Source organism: Lupinus angustifolius, chromosome LG04 (genome assembly GCF_001865875.1).
Source record: "Lupinus angustifolius cultivar Tanjil chromosome LG04, LupAngTanjil_v1.0, whole genome shotgun sequence".
Lineage (NCBI taxonomy): Eukaryota > Viridiplantae > Streptophyta > Magnoliopsida > Fabales > Fabaceae > Lupinus > Lupinus angustifolius.
Window position 1 is genome coordinate 2,716,412 of NC_032012.1, and position 16,413 is coordinate 2,732,824.

The following is a 16,413-nucleotide window of genomic DNA, read 5'->3' on the forward strand; positions in this document are numbered from 1 at the left end:
CTATAAAAGGAAAGTTCATGATCTAATTGAATATGAACAATTTCGAATAACAAACTATTCATACTCTCTATACATTCTTTATCTTCTCAATCATCTTCTTCTTCTTCTTTTCCCAACAAACTTTGGTATCAAGAGCTTGAAAAGTTCCAGGGATCTATGCGATGTGGGTGTGTGTGCAAAAATCAAGCAGGGAAGAACATCTCAAACAGTTGCTAAACCAAAGGAGAAGGCACGACTGAAAATTCACTGCGTGTGAATAACCTGTAGGTGGAACGGAAGGAAGCTTGAAAGAAATAAGAAGATAATTGAAGACAAAGATGGTGGGAAATGGCACAAATCTACCATCCATGGGACTCCCTATTCTCACAGAAAAGAATTGGGATAGATGGAGAACACATGTGAAGGTTTTGTTCAGTTTTCAAGAGATAAGTGAGGTGGTTGAAGATGGTTCTCATACACCAGGTCCTGATGCAATAGAGGCACATAGAGCTATGTACAAAGAAACCAAGAAAAAGGACAACAAAGCACTATTTCTTATCCATCAATGTATAGATGATGTCCATTTTGAGAAAATTCAAAATTCTACCACTGCTAAAGAAGCCTGGAATATCTTGATTCGAAGCCATAAAGGTGGAGACAAGATTAAAAAGGTAAAATTATAGACTCTTAGAAAGCAATATGAATTATTAAACATGGAAGAGGGTGATAAGATTGGTGAATATTTCACTAGGATACTAACCATTACAAACCAAATGAAAGGTTATGGAGAATCCATCACAGATCTCATGATAATTGAAAAAATCATAAGATCTTTACCTCAGAAATTTGACTTCATTGTGGTAGCAATAGAAGAATCAAAAGACATCACCATAATGAAGATATAGGAACTTCAAAGTTCACTTGAGGCTCATGAAATGAGATTGCTTGATAGATGTCCAAGCAAGAGAACAGAACAAGCTTTGAAGGTAAGTCACTTCAAAGAGGAAGACAAGAAATGGAGAGGTGGACAGGTGCACAACAGAAGGTGGCAACAAAAATCAGAAAGAAGCAAGTCCACTCATGATTGGCTTGAGTCTTCTGAAAGAAGAGGAAAGCCAAGAATGAATCAAACCCAGAAAATTTTTGATAAGAGGAAGGTTGAGTGCTTCAATTGCCACAAACTAGGACACTATTCCTATGAGTGTTTGTTTGATAAGGCAAAAAAATGAAGAATCATGAAGAAGCATATGCTGCACAAGAAGAATCAGACTCAGAACCTCTAAACCTAATGGTGACCACCTCTGTAGAGAATTCACACATTGAATCATGGTACCGAGATTTAGGTTGCTCCAACCATATGACAGAGCATAAAGAATGGTTGGTAGATTTTGATCCATCAAAGAAAAGTAGGGTGAAATTTGCTGATGATAGCTCACTAGAAATAGAAGGAGCAGGAAATGTGGTGATCACAAGACATAATGGATCAAAAGCCATAATCTCAAATGTGCTCCTTGTGCCAAAAACGAAGTGTAATCTGTTGAGTATAGGTCAACTAGTGGAGAAGGGATTCAGTGTGTTAATGAAGGATGGACAACTTGAACTCTCTGACCATGAGAACAAACCAATACTCAGAAGCAAATTGACCAAGAACAGGACATTCCAAGTAAACATACAAGCTGCAGAAGTTCAATGTTTGGCATCAATGGAAATCAATGATGAAAGTTAGTTGTGGCACTCAAGATTTGGTCATCTGAACTTTAAAAGTCTGCATCAACTAGGATCAAAACAAATGGTCAAGGGAATTCCTATCACAAATCTACCAGAAAAGGCATGTGAGGTCTGCTTGATTGGCAAACAAACCAGAAGTTCATTTAAATCATAGGTAAACATGAGATCAAAACATGTGCTAGAAATAGTTCACTCTGATGTTTGTGGTCCCTTTGAAACAACCTCTTTAGCAGGAAACAGGTACTTCATAATCTTTGTATATGAATTCAGTAGAATGATCTGGTTAGATGTGATAAAAGCCAAGAGTGATGCATTCGAAGCATTCTTGAACTTTAAAGCTGCTGCAGAAAAGGAAAATGAAAAATAATTAAAGCTGTCGAGGACAGATGGAGGAGGAGAGTAAACCTCAAATGAATTTGAGGCTTATTGCAAAAAGAATGGAATCAAGCATGGGGTCACTGCACCATACACTCCACAACATAATGGCCTTGCAGAAAGAAGAAACATGACCATTATAGACATGGCTAGAAGTCTGATCAAAGAGAAAGAGTTGCCACAAAAGCTATGGGTTGAGGCAGTGTAAACCTTAGTCTATATATTGAATAGGTGCCCAACAAAGAAACTTGAAGGGAGAGTACCACTTGAAGTATGGTCTGGCCAGAAACCAATTGTTGGACATCTCAAAGTCTTTGGTTCATTGGAATTCAGGAATGTACCAGATCACAGAAGGACCAAACTTCAGAACAAAAGTGAAGCATTGGTGTTTATAGGCTATCATCCCACATGAGCCTATAAATTGTATGATCCAGTAAAAGATAGGATACTCATAAGCAGAGATGTGTTGATTTTGGAGCATGAAAAATGGAACTGGAAACAAAGCCAATCTAGCTTGAGAAAACCAGTCCTAGAGGTGATTGACAACGAACCTATCTAAGAAAATTTGGTTGAAAGAACCGTTGAAAGCCAGGCAACTCAGAGATCTAAAAGGATGAGGGCATTACCTAGCATACTTAGCGATTATGAAATTTACTCCGATAATCAGATCAATGAAGAAGGTGAACTGATTCATCTACCACTTATGGTTGAAGCAAGACCTATTGATGAATATGAAGCCATGAAGCAAACAGTATGGATTGATGCAATGATTGAGGAAATCAAGCTTATTAGAAAATTGAAACTTGGATTCTGGTTGAACTACCATATGGCAAACACCAAATAGGTGTAAAATGGATCTTCAAACAGAAGCTAAATCCTGATGGATCAATCTCCAAATACAAGGCTAGATTGGTGGCTAAAGGGTTTCTAAAAAAACAAAGGATTGGACTACACAGAAGCGTTTGCTCCAGTGGCTAGAATTGAAACTATAAGATTGGTGGTTGCACTTGTTTGTGCAAGAAACTGGTCACTATTTCAGCTAGATGTAAAGTCAACTTTCCTCCATGGACCACTGATTGAAGAGGTGTATGTGCAGCAACCACCTGGCTTCATAATCAAAGGAAAGGAACATCTGGTTTACAAACAAAACAAAGCCCTGTATGGACTAAAACAAGCCCCAAGGGCATATAACAAAAGAATTGACTCATTCTTATTTAAACTCAACTTCCACAAATGCATTGTTGAGCATGGATTCTATGTTAAAGAAGAAGGAATTGGAGAATTACTCATCATATGCCTCTATGTTGATGACTTACTAGTAACATGCTCAAAATTTAAAGGTATTGAAGAATTCAAAAGAGTGACGGAAGCCGAATTTGAAATGACTGACCTGGAAAATTGAGTTACTTTCTAGGGATGGAATTTACATACACCACAGTAGGGATCATCATGCACCAAAAGAAGTATGCAAGAGATATATTGAAAAAAATCAACATGAACTCGTGTAATTCAGTAACAAGCCCTGTTGAAGTAAAACTGAAATTAACAAGAGATGAGGAAGGTGAATCAGTAGATGAAACAACATTCAAGCAGATTGTGGGTTCATTAAGATTTTTGTGTAATAGCGGGCCAGGCCTAGCTTATGGGGTGGGATTGGTAAGTAGGTTCATGTGCAAACCAAAGAAAACTCATATGATTGCAGCTAAAAGAGTGATGAGATACATACAAAGCACTACAAATCATGGAATCCTATTTCCCACTGAAAAACAGAGCCATATAAAGTCAGAACTTGAACTGGTTGGCTTTGCAGACTCTGACTATGGTGGAGATCTAGTGGAAAGAAAGAGTGCTTTTGGATATTTGTTCCTATTAAACAATGCCCCTATCTCATAGTGTTCTTCTAAACAAAAGGTAGTTGTACTCTCAAGTTGTGAAGTCGAATACATCTCAGGTTGTAATGCTGCCTGTCAAGCTGTGTGGCTCGAAGAATTGCTAAAGGAGATGAAGGTTGAAGTGAAAACACCACTACAACTCAGAATTGACAATCATTCAGCCATAAGCTTGTCAAGAAATCCGGTGAGCCATGGTAGGAGTAAACACATAGAAGTGAGATTTCACTTCCTTAGGGACTTCGTGAACAAAGAAAGGCTTGATGTAGTACATTGCATAACAGAAATACAACTAGCTGATGTGTTTACAAAGGCACAAAAGGCTGAAAGATTTGAAGACTTAAGGAAAAGAATAGGTGTTGTCTCCCTTAAGGACTTGACTTAGGGAAGGATGTTAAACGTGATGTAATTCAAGTCTAGGCATTATTAGTTGTTAAATGTAGTGTAAAAGAAAAGAGCAACTTGTCATAATTAGTTAGTTTTTGAAATTCTGTTATGATTGTTAACCAAGTCATTGCTATAAAAGGAAAGTTCATGATCTCATTGAATACGAACAATTTCGAATAACAAACTACTCATACTCTCTATACATTCTTTCTCTTCTCAATCATCATCTTCTTCTTCTTTTAACATATGAATACCATATACATTAATTCCACAGATTTACATATGTTGGTTATTACTATTTGTATTTTTTTAAGTACGTATTTACACAATTATAATTTTATTTCTTTATCGTTCGGTTAACTTTTTGATTCATTTTAATGACACTTAAATATATTTTAAATTTTTTCTCATAAAAGGGAAAAAACGTGAGACTTATAAAAAGCTATACTTCCGGTTCATGTGACATTGAAATGTCTTTAATTAGTTTGTAAAATCATTAAATAAAATCCTTACTTTGATTATATGCATCATTTAAAACCATCTTGCTTGTTTAAAGCACTCCATTGCCTTTAAAGTCATATGCTACTACTTATTTCTAATTTAAATACACTATAAAGTATAAACACTACATATTTCCTACAAAATTTTATTCTAATATTTACGATATGAATGCATTTTCTAAATATATGGTAATTGAGTGTTTTGTCTTCAATTTTAAACTTAACTTAAGGCTGAAGAGGATAAAATATATTTTGGTATAAAGAGATAAGTTAAGTTATATTCATCTATAATAGATTGATACATCAACATTTTAAGTAAAGAACAAATGTAATATTTTAATTTCTGAACTTGCACACCAAAGTTTTTGCTACATATATAGAAATTGGCCATCAAGTGTACATGTAATTGAAGCAAATGTGTAGTACCGTTACATATATATAAATTGACTAGGAAGTGTAATTGTGCATGTAATTGTACAAATGTAATTTTTATTTCTTCTAATGTCAAATCATGTTTAACGTGTCATAATTTAATGAGATCTATTTTTATGTTACATTATTGTTGGGTGTAGTTTATTATTTAATTTATATTTACTACTTATTTTTTTATCTTAATTATTGTCTTTAACTTCTCAAGTCGCACACAACGAAATTTTTTGCTACTTTTACCACACGGGGAAGGAAGAATACGGAAACTGTATGTGAGTGGTTAAGAATAAGAAAATTTGATTTTAATAATTATGGATTTGTTAAGCAAAATATTTTCTAACTTATTGTCTACACCACAACACATGAATATAATATAGATTCCATGGATTTACATTTGTTTGCTTTTGCAATTTTTATTTTTTGAGTACTTATTCTCCTACACAACTTCTAATTTATTTCTTTATCTTTGAGTTAACTTTTTGATTAATTTTAATTACACTTATATATATCTTTAAATTGTTTATCATAAAAGAGAAAAAACATGAGACCTTCAAAAACATATACTTAGCTTCGAGTTTTACGTGACATGAAAATGTCTTTCATTAGTTTGTGAAAGCATTAAATCAAATTTTTACTTTGATTACACACATCACTCAAAACCAAGGGACACTAAAACATGCTTCTTTAAAGCAATCCATTGGCTTTAAAGTCATGTGCTATTACTTATTTGTAATTTAAATACAATATAGATACCACATATTTCCTATAAATTTTTATTGTAATATTTACAATAGGAATGCATTTTTTAAATATATGGCAATTGTGTCTTTCACTCTTTTCTACTCTCCATAAGAGTCACCATTTCTTTACTATTTGTTTTTCGGTTGTTAAGTTGTTTCTTCACTAAGTATACTGTCAAGAATATCATTATTACTTTCAAAACCAACATCTTTGGTTGAAGATTATTCTTTTTTTAATCTTATCCTACTACATTTTTAGAAGTCAATTACAAATTATGTACATATTACATATTTATTATAAAAAAATTTATTACATCAGATAATTTATTTCTTATATTCCCCCAAAAGTATAGTAATTTGAATGTTCACGGTAAGGAACAACCTAACGATTATGAATATTCACACATCTATTAAGAATAAAAAGTTTACCAAGTTGTCTTTTGTATTTTCCATGAAAGTAACTATTTGTTTTTCAATCACAAAGTCACTTCTTCATAAGGTGTAGTGTCAATAATGTTTTCATCATTACTTTTAGAACCAACATCATTGATTCAAGGTTGTTTCTTTCTTCTCTATCTTATCTTAATACTTTTTTGTAATTCAATTACAAATCATGTATATATAGCATATTTACTATAAAAAATTCATTACATCAGACAATTTACTTCTTATATTTTCCCTAAAAATATATAGAAATTTTATCATTCACTATAATGGGACATTACAACTTCAGTATTTAATAATAACACTCTAAAAATATAATTGTTTCTCAAATTTATCATATCTAATAAAAAATATTATTGGGTTAATCATATCTACTAATTTGTGCAAATATTATTACAAAAATAGGGCAGTTGACAAACATTTCATGACGACCTTACATACTTTATTATACACCACCTACAAAAATAATTGCGAGCAATTCAATTTTTAAAAATAAGAATGTACAATTACATCAATCAAATATATTCACCTATAAATTACAATATCTAATACAAATTACTACATTTGACATTTATATGACTATACATTATAAACAATAGGAAAGCGGGTTAACACACTAGTAATTATATATATATATATATATATATATAATTGTTGTATTGAGATGTATATCTCTTAGCTTGTTATCTCATTGTAAAGTTGATGAAATTTAATTAAGTCAACTTATAATTAAAAATAGTTCATATTAAGATTGTGTCAATTCTTAACTAGTCTAACCCACTTGAGTCTAAAGTTCAACTCAATTCATTTATATCCCTAATCATCACCGTTACTAGGAATAAACTAATCATTTGTGAATGTGAAGCTGGAGGAGGTCGCACCTTGTCCTTTAATATTAAACTCCACATATAGATCTAATGAGACCTTAGGGTGCTTAACCAAATGTTGATTAATTTTTTATTATTATCACCTTAATGTTTGCTATGTTTTGATGTTATGGCCTGTCTCGAGAGGATACCATCAACTCATTAGACATTCCTTTATCAATTACATCATTAGTTGTATTCTTAATCACTATATTTTCTTAATAGAGAGGTTTTTAGTTGTTTTCTTCACCCCTTAGTTTATTTTGCTTATATTTACATACAAAATATGAGATGTTTATCTTTCGTACAGTAAGTGTGGTTGTGGTTAAAATGAGAAGAATGAAAAAACGTGGAAGAAAAAAAGAGGAAAAGTCATTATTCCCTTCTTTGATTGACAAAAAAATAAGAGGAGAGAAAAAATATGGTGGGTCACGTGTCAAAATAATTTCATTATAGGTGAGAGAGGAAAAAAGGCATTTTTTGTGAAAATGGCTATTATAGTCTAATTAAAAATAGATTTTAACATTACTTTTATCTTATTCTCTCCTCAAACCCACAGAGCACCACACTGCTTAACACAACAACACTAGCAATATCCCTCCAAGGTCATTTGACCAAACAATTAACTTTTCACAATATTTACTACTTCTTTTCATTCCTTAAACTTCCTTTCTTTCTTTCTTTTTTCCATTCCATTTTCCTTCTTTTTTTTCTTCCATTGCATTTTACTTTGACCATATCAAATTTATTTTGATAGATTATACCTATAATATATCATAATCAGTTTAAATTTATTTCTGGAAGACAACTTCTAGATAGAATTCAGGTTTTGAATAAAGTGGTTGACTATGCAACTAAGTTTCCTAATCATCGATTGTTTTGTACTAAAACGTTTACTTTAAAAGTATAATTCTATGAACCTTATCTTTTTTGAAAGATATGATTAGGTGAGTTGGCTTATGTAATATATCGATTGGGTGCGTGAAGTCGGTTCTCGGAATTATTGAATTGATTCGAGATTAAATAAGAATTGTTTATATGAAGTGATTCTTATAAAATTATTAATAAAAATAGTACTCACAACAATTATAACTTCTTTATATTTTATGCATACATTAATTAATTTCACACTATCATAACATGCAGTCCCTATTATAAGGACCACATTAACCACAATCACAAAAACTAGAATCCCACCACAAACATTCTAAAGCCTAAAGGTCAGTTAGCCACATGAAACCTTTTGTGTCATAAAATACAACACAACAAACAACCCTTATGCAATGGGGTAGGATAAGGGTTGACTAGTTGACTAGCTACACTGAACAAAAACAACCTAAAACATGTTCCCAAAAGAGTAGTACTACAGATGTAGTATGCACCACTGTCTTATTTCCATAAGTTATCTACAGTAGTAGAGTATTGGTAACACATAGTAAGTTTACATAGCTGATCATCATCCTGCAAATGTTGTCAACAAAGTCCATGATTAGAACCATTCATTTGTAATTTTTTTGAAGAGTTAATAATGATAAAATATGAATGATGAATGGTAAAATATAGATTAGTAGTGTATGCATTTTTTTCTCATTTTAATTTGCCTTTTTCGGCAGAATATGCCAAAGAATTTAGTTCCATTTTTTTGTTACTGAGAATTTGAATATTAATTAAGTTGTAATGTTTCTCCTTGCAGCTAATAGAAAAGAAAAGAAAATTATAAAAAATTGTGAAGCTTGATCAGGACATAAAGCTAGCATCAAATAAAACTATATGAACCAACAACAACAAGTTTTTCTAGTGGTGTAAAACCTTACTAGATCCTCAAAGTTGAAGGTTTAATTCATGGGAGTAACACTTGTTGGGAGGAGTAACTACAAACCTAGAATGAATTATTTACATTTGGTAGTACAAAAAAATAAATCTATATGAGTATAAGAAAATCAAATTAAAAATTCATGTTCAACCTCTTGTGAATTCTACTAATGTGGGTAATTGAAACTTAAATACCTGGTCGACAAGATGATGAGTTCATATACCAAAGTGGAGTTAATAATACAGGGAACCTGAAGAAACAGAAAATAGCAGCGCTAAAGTAAGTAAATTGTGTTTCACTTCACTTTTTTATTCCAATAAATATAGGTGTTAACCATAAACGTTAAAATTTGGTGTCAAAATAATGTTACTCTTTAGAATAAATTGTATAACTACTACTATTATTATTATTAAATTGCTTTAGTTACAGGTCCAAGATTGTTCTACCTTGCCACCAGTTTCCTCTTGAAGCGCTGTTCGAATCGTTACCATTGGGATCATCATCATCGTTATCCTTATCTTTCTTGAACTGCAAAGATGAATAAAAAAATTAAGAACGTTACTGTAAAGTATTTTGCTCATGCACCATTGCATATACTGTTACTATCCAATTTCAGTTAGTATAAAATGAAAATTGAATTATAAATCTACCACTGGTTAAATTTTCTTGATTTCTCATCAAAATTATATGTTTATTTATTTTGTTCATAGCTCACAATATTTCATGATTGATTATTTAAAGACAGAGAAACACTTCAGTTTGGTGTCTCACTTTTTTTGAATTATCAGTATATCAATACTCATTCAGTGATTTATTTAGATAAACAACACAAATAAAACATCATATCCATTACTTGGAGATTTCAAAATAAATTTAAAAATAAAACTGTTAATATTTCTCATGTCCAAACACATTACTTTTAAATGTTTTTCAATATTATTATCATATAGTTATAATTTAGTAATCCAAACACTAATATTATGTTTTATCTTGAAAATAAAAACAAAAATATGAATCGACATGCATATCAATAGACTACATAAAATTTGGAATATATCTTTTCTCCTAACAATATGTATCACTTTATGTACTCTTTTATTTTCCTTAATCAAAAAATATAAAGTTAATATATATATATATATATATAATTTAAATTACATCCAAACAAATATTTTTTATTACTATTGCTCTTAATGTTACACTCTTCAATTTTATTAGACATAATTAGCTAATAAATTTAAAACATTTAACAAAATTACTTAATTAATTATTTTATTAGTATAAATGACTTAAAAGCTACTACTTATAAATCACTAAGCTCTAACATAGGTAACTTAGGACATATTTTTAAATCCTTGTAACTAAACAACCTAACTAAATAATCACTTCTAATGTTTTGTTTGGGAGTAGGGTTTTAGAGGCAATGGAAGAGAATAGATGACTTTGGAAAGTCTTCTCTTCTTCTTGTTTAAGAGTTGGATGAAGGAGATGAGAAGGTTTTGGAGGGTCTCTCAAAGCCTCCAAAATCCTCTATGTGTCTATTTTTAAAGTTCACCAAATTTTTGGTTTTTTGAGATAAAATGTCAAAATAACTAAATATTTTTAGTAATATAATTATACATTATTGTCCACTTTTCATTGTTAATTACATTTTTAATGAAAAAGTAAAAAATATTCTTATCATTAGTTTACCATCCCTTATTATTTAAATTTCATATTCTCAAATAAGGGAGAAAATTTCCTTCATTTTTCATTTTCTTCCCCCTTTGATCATTTTCTCTCATTCCTTTATAACTCTCAAACAAAACCTAACTTAATTACTAAATACATTCCTTGTAATGAAAACATTTCTATTCCTTAACTAATATTGCACCTTTGTCCATACAAAAAGTGATTACACAATTAATTAAGATAGTTAATATACTGGAGCACATCTTCTCATTCCATATACTCATTGTTTCTTATTAGTCATAAAATGTAAAGTTAATATATATTTAATTCATGTTTTACTTTTCTGACCAATAAAAAACAAATAATACATGAGTGATATAAATTTTGGGACAAAAGACATAACTAGTTAATATATAGTTATGGAGAATGATGGGAAATGGGAATTAAGACACTCACAACATGGGGATGGTGGGATTCAGTGGTCCTAGTTCTTGGGGAATAATTTTCTTGACCACCATAGTAGATTGATGAACTATAGTAGCTAGCCTCCACTGTCTCATTCTCATAGTTCGTACTTGTATTCTTGTTAGAGATGCCACCACTGCTTTCACCTTTACCATAATTGCCTGAAACGAATCCAATTGAAAACCATTAATACTAGATAAGCCCAGACATTAAAAAGACATATGTTCCCTACACGTACATTGAAGCCAAAAGAAAGTCAATATTTTAAATTGTGGTCGGGAGTCATTGTGGTTATATTGTATTTACTAAAAATGTGTAAAATTGTAGGAAAATGTGGCCAAAATTATAAGTATGATATAATTGTGGAGACTTTTAAAATTTTACCATTATAGTCATAATTATGATTGTTGAGTGCAATTTAAAATATCGGATATATGTGTAACGAACCTGCTGGTCCATAACCTCTGCCCCCATTGTCTTGCTTTCTTGAATCCCTCCCTCCAACCTTACAAAAGAATAACATGGTTGAGTATATGTCCTTTGTTCATTACTACACAAACAATTAGTATATGCTATATGCCTCTTATCGACAAAAAAGACATATATGCTATATGCCTTCGCAGATGCTAGAAGAAAATGGATTTTAGCGATTCATGTCTCAAACAAGGTGCTTAATTAAACTACCATCTATGTGTGTGCATGTACTCTTTTTTTCATGGAGAATAAATATATCTATAGAGGTAAAATGATAGTTATTATAAATGAAAAGGTTATATATCTTGTATGAATATTTTGACCATAATGGTTGGAGTCAATGGCTATCACGTAAAGTCGTAAAGGTAGGTTCAACACTGACTCAATCAAACTCTATGTCTTCAAAGTAGGGAAGTTTTTTTTTGTTAAAGCTAACATATTCACTAAATAGACCCTTCGGCCAAATCAGAGAAAACCCATTATGCTTATGCATGCCATCACTAAATGACCAAAGGATAAGATTTTTATAGATAAATATTAGGATGTTAGAAATGAAGGAGACTCAAGCTATTAACATTCTTATTACTTTATTTCTTAAACCCTTAATCTTAATCATCTGATTACTTTATGACTCCGATCAAAGGATAAGATTAGCTAGTGTGTTATGGGCAACAGGAGTTAATTTAAGAAATAGAAATACTTTCTAAATCATAACTAATATTTTCAAAATATTAAATACAACACTTTCTAATCCAAAATTTATAATTTTGAATTATTAAATTATTCATGTAGGCCAGGAGTGTAGTATGTGATGGGTATGAACTCATAACTACTAATATTGTATGTATATGTATGATATGATAAGGATTTATCTTATCATATCATAATATCTCTAAAGTGAATATTATATTGTGAGAAAGTAAGAAATCATTGATTACATAAAATAGTGTGATTTTGATTCATTGAATGATAATTAAGATAGATATACTATCGTTCACTTTAGACTTAAATTTCATAGTTCAGACATAAACAAAAATAAAACAAAGGCATTCAGTAAGAATAGAAGTAGAAGAAAATCATGCATACAGTGGATGGGGGTGGGAAAATGGAGCTAAAAAGGCTTGAAGAGGATGATGAAGTAGAGGAAGGATCCTTGGGACCAAAAAGATGATCAAAATTTGTGGGTGATGAGGAACTAGAAGAACCTCCTACTTTCTTTCTGTTGTTGTTTTTCTCCATGTCTGGTTTGGTTGGGTTTGGTTTGTAACAGAACTTAGTACTTAGTACACTATAAATACGTACAAAACTAGAGATGTAACTTTGTTTGTCAACCTTAACGAACAAAACTACTAGTTTGATGGGTATTCTGTATTCCCTAACGAACAAAGATTGGATAAGATTTGCAGAGAATGAAGACAAAGAAAGAGATAACAAAGAAGGAAATGGCAGAAAGGGTGCAGAAGGGAAAAGGAGAAGAGAGGCACGTGATGATTGCAGATATGTTAGAACATGAAACGTTAAGATGCTATTTATAAGCCCAAAAATATGCTGCTCCCATGTGCTCTCATTCAATTTCCATCCCTTGTTATCTCTTCCTTCACACATGGGTGCATTTTTGGGGGCCACTTTTACAATCAACCCATCACATGTACCAAAGTCCTCTTCTCAACCATATCGGAATAGAGGTCAAATGACTCATTTGGTGTCACAATTCAGTTAAAGAGTGATATTAATAAATTTTATAAAAATATCAACTAACTTTTTATATTATTTGTTGGATTTGATTGACTAAAAACAAGAGGAAATGATTATTTTTGAGATATGTGATATTTGTTTACCATGTCTCATCCAATAAAAATTTGAAAAATATTAAAAAAAATGAGTACTGAAAAACAAAGTTAATGTTATTTGTTAATTTTTAATAGGTACAAAAGTTTTATTAAATGAAATATGGATATAGTTTCTACTTTTTGGACATATGATTTCTATTCATACCAGAAAACATCTCCATTCATACTAGAAAACAGTAAGAAATTACAACTACATAGGCTATTATTATAATCATGATGTCTTCCTCAAAACTCCTAAAATCACACTTATAAATACCAAATCCTTGCACAGAAATTAAAGTATGTATGTATCTGCAGTTATACACTATTATTACATTATTTATTTTAAATTATCATTAACTTTTCAAAAAATATAATTCAAATAAAGAATAAGTTATGTATCAACTATGTATAGATCTTTACACTAATAATATATAGATATTACACTCATACTCATACTGTTTAATATCATATACCCCTCAATCTCAACATAACATAAACGAGAGAATGTATAGTATGTGATGTAACTGAATACAGGAGAGAAAATAAAATTATTTATGAATATAAAGGTAAAAGTTGTAGAGTTTGGAATAGCAAAAAGAAAATAAAATAGATTTCAATGATATTTACCTACAATTTTAACATTTACTTATGTTTGTTATCTTCATTTAGATTGTAAAAATATTATTTTCAGAAATTAAATTAAAAAATATATCAGATTATTTATTTATGTGATGAATGTTCACAATTTCACATTATTTGTTACACATTTCTTATATGTAGTTTTGTAATATTTATCATCAATTTAATGCATAATTTATTATATTTTTTAATATCGTTGTATTTATTTTTGAGAGTTTTGTCACTCGTGGTTGTTCAAATAAGATAACCTTTGTTTTTTGTTGTTGTATTTTTAAATGTCTTTATCTATACTATTAATCTATACTATTAATAAAGGGAAAACACAAAATAATCACTCATTATGGTGTAATTTGTGTTTTCCTATTTTGCCCTCAATATCTTTTTATTTATACCAAAAAACCATATAATATTATTTTCTCATTTTATCCTTATTATCTTCTTATTTTAAAAGTGTATTTAAAAAATTGAATATTAGACCAATTGAATAAATTCAACCGTAAATTTAGCGCAAAAAATTATATTTGAATTTATAAAATACAAACTATACATTACAAACGATAGGAAAACGGGTTGACGGGCACGACAGTGCATGTCAACACGCTGGTAAACAATAAAGTAAATAGATATATACCATATCGAATAGATTTTAAAAAATTTGATGTTGAAATAAGTTGATCTTATTCTTGTACGATAGTTAGGATGCATATATTCTAGATTAAATTATACATAGATGCTGAATATTTTCATCTAATATATTTATCATTGGAATATTCTTGCCATACTTAGCTCCTTTCACAAATAAATCTGTGACAGAGGTTTTAATTAGTCCAGTTGATTGCGTTAACTAACCAAATTGTTATGAATAGGTCCGAAAAAAGTGACAAAGAAAGGTGACATACTTTTATTAAAAAAATTTAAAATAGCAAATGTTATATGGTTTCGTTTTTCAACTCCTATTCATGCATTGAATTTTTCATCTAAAACTTTTACGTAGACATAGTAGTGGTGAGATTGCTTATGATATTATGCAATAATTACTCATGAATTTTATGTGATAAGAATTATAATGATAATTAATTAGCATGACTATAAAATATAATAAAAACATGATCCAACAACGTTTAATATAATTGACAGATAAGTGTATATATATATATATGTTGGGTATTCTAATTTCTAAGTGTGAATAAAGAAGTCTCACATCGGGTAATAATTGATGAGTTAAAGAGCATATAAGTGGATGGAACCATAGACCTAATGCCTTAAGGTTTTGGGTCAAATGTAGCGTCAAACTCACTTATATACTTCTTTCACTTAGCCCATAAAAAAATGTTGTAACTCATAGATGAAGATCTCCCAACAATATATTCTATAAACATAATATTAGAGATTCATTTAATATATTTAAAATATTTTGTTGATACAAGTAAAACTACTTCAATAATTTATATAACTGGAAAAAAAATATAACTGAAAATGGATTATTTTTAAAGGTCTAGGAATTAATAAAACATTATTATATTACAACTTTACCAACGTTACTTCTTAGTAGTTGATAATTTCATGGACAAAATATAAACAATTGATTTATCCAAAATATAAAAATCAATAAAAACCTAAAAAAGACAAATACAAAATTATGAATACGCCATAAAAATTATAAAATATGTATCAAAAGAATCCGAAGATAAATTATTGTAATCAGGATGCGAATAACTTTATCCAACACAAACATTCAGTGTCTTACCATTTCGATTCATGTACGGCTTTCATGACCAATTAACCATGGTTGAGTGAAGGAACATAGGCAATGGGTGAAATCTTGACAATTACACGCTCAACTAGAAATAACTGATTATGGATAGCTTTAAAATCTATGCAATAACAGTGTAAAGTTTTTATACTGTATATCATCTATTATTGATTTGTATTATTTTTGTTTGAAAGTCAATGATAGTTAACAAATCAATTATAGATGATTTACTGACAATGTAAAAAACACTTACAATGTCAGTGTATACATATTAAATTCATATAAGAAAGAGAAAAAGATGTATACACTAATAATTTGAAAGTTTTTATATTGTTATTGAATCATTGAACAATTATTTTAATCATCATTAACTTATAAAAAATAATGCAAATAAAAGGTAAATGATTGTGTATAAGTTATATATATATA

The 16,413-nt window shown here is 30.0% G+C and overlaps 1 protein-coding gene across 3 annotated transcripts; it reads right to left on the reverse strand.

The window, feature by feature from the left end:
* On the reverse strand, window positions 8,485–13,265 carry LOC109345094. Of its 3 annotated transcripts, none has more exons than XM_019583880.1 (6): window positions 12,847–13,264; window positions 11,734–11,791; window positions 11,278–11,447; window positions 9,597–9,672; window positions 9,345–9,400; window positions 8,485–8,798 (listed from the first exon to the last, which is right to left on the reverse strand). In XM_019583880.1, exons 1-5 carry the CDS (start codon window positions 12,997–12,999, stop codon window positions 9,384–9,386), a joined length of 474 nt encoding a protein of 157 aa, XP_019439425.1. In that variant the 5' UTR covers window positions 13,000–13,264; the 3' UTR covers window positions 8,485–8,798; window positions 9,345–9,383. The 3 variants fall into 3 exon arrangements, with proteins under 3 accessions (XP_019439425.1, XP_019439424.1, XP_019439423.1); XM_019583879.1 differs by having other exon boundaries at window positions 8,488–8,798; window positions 9,597–9,678; XM_019583878.1 differs by lacking the exon at window positions 9,597–9,672 and having other exon boundaries at window positions 8,490–8,798; window positions 12,847–13,265.

Bases quoted from the DNA above. Each gene is read 5' to 3' on its own strand.
- LOC109345094 (XM_019583878.1), bottom strand. From the start codon at position 12,999: ATGGAGAAAAACAACAACAGAAAGAAAGTAGGAGGTTCTTCTAGTTCC. The intron at 11,792-12,846 runs GTATGCATGATT...TTCTTTTGTAAG, and splicing joins TTTTCCCACCCCCATCCACT to GTTGGAGGGAGGGATTCAAG. The intron at 8,799-9,344 runs GTATTTAAGTTT...CAACATTTGCAG, and splicing joins CTCATCATCTTGTCGACCAG to GATGATGATCAGCTATGTAA.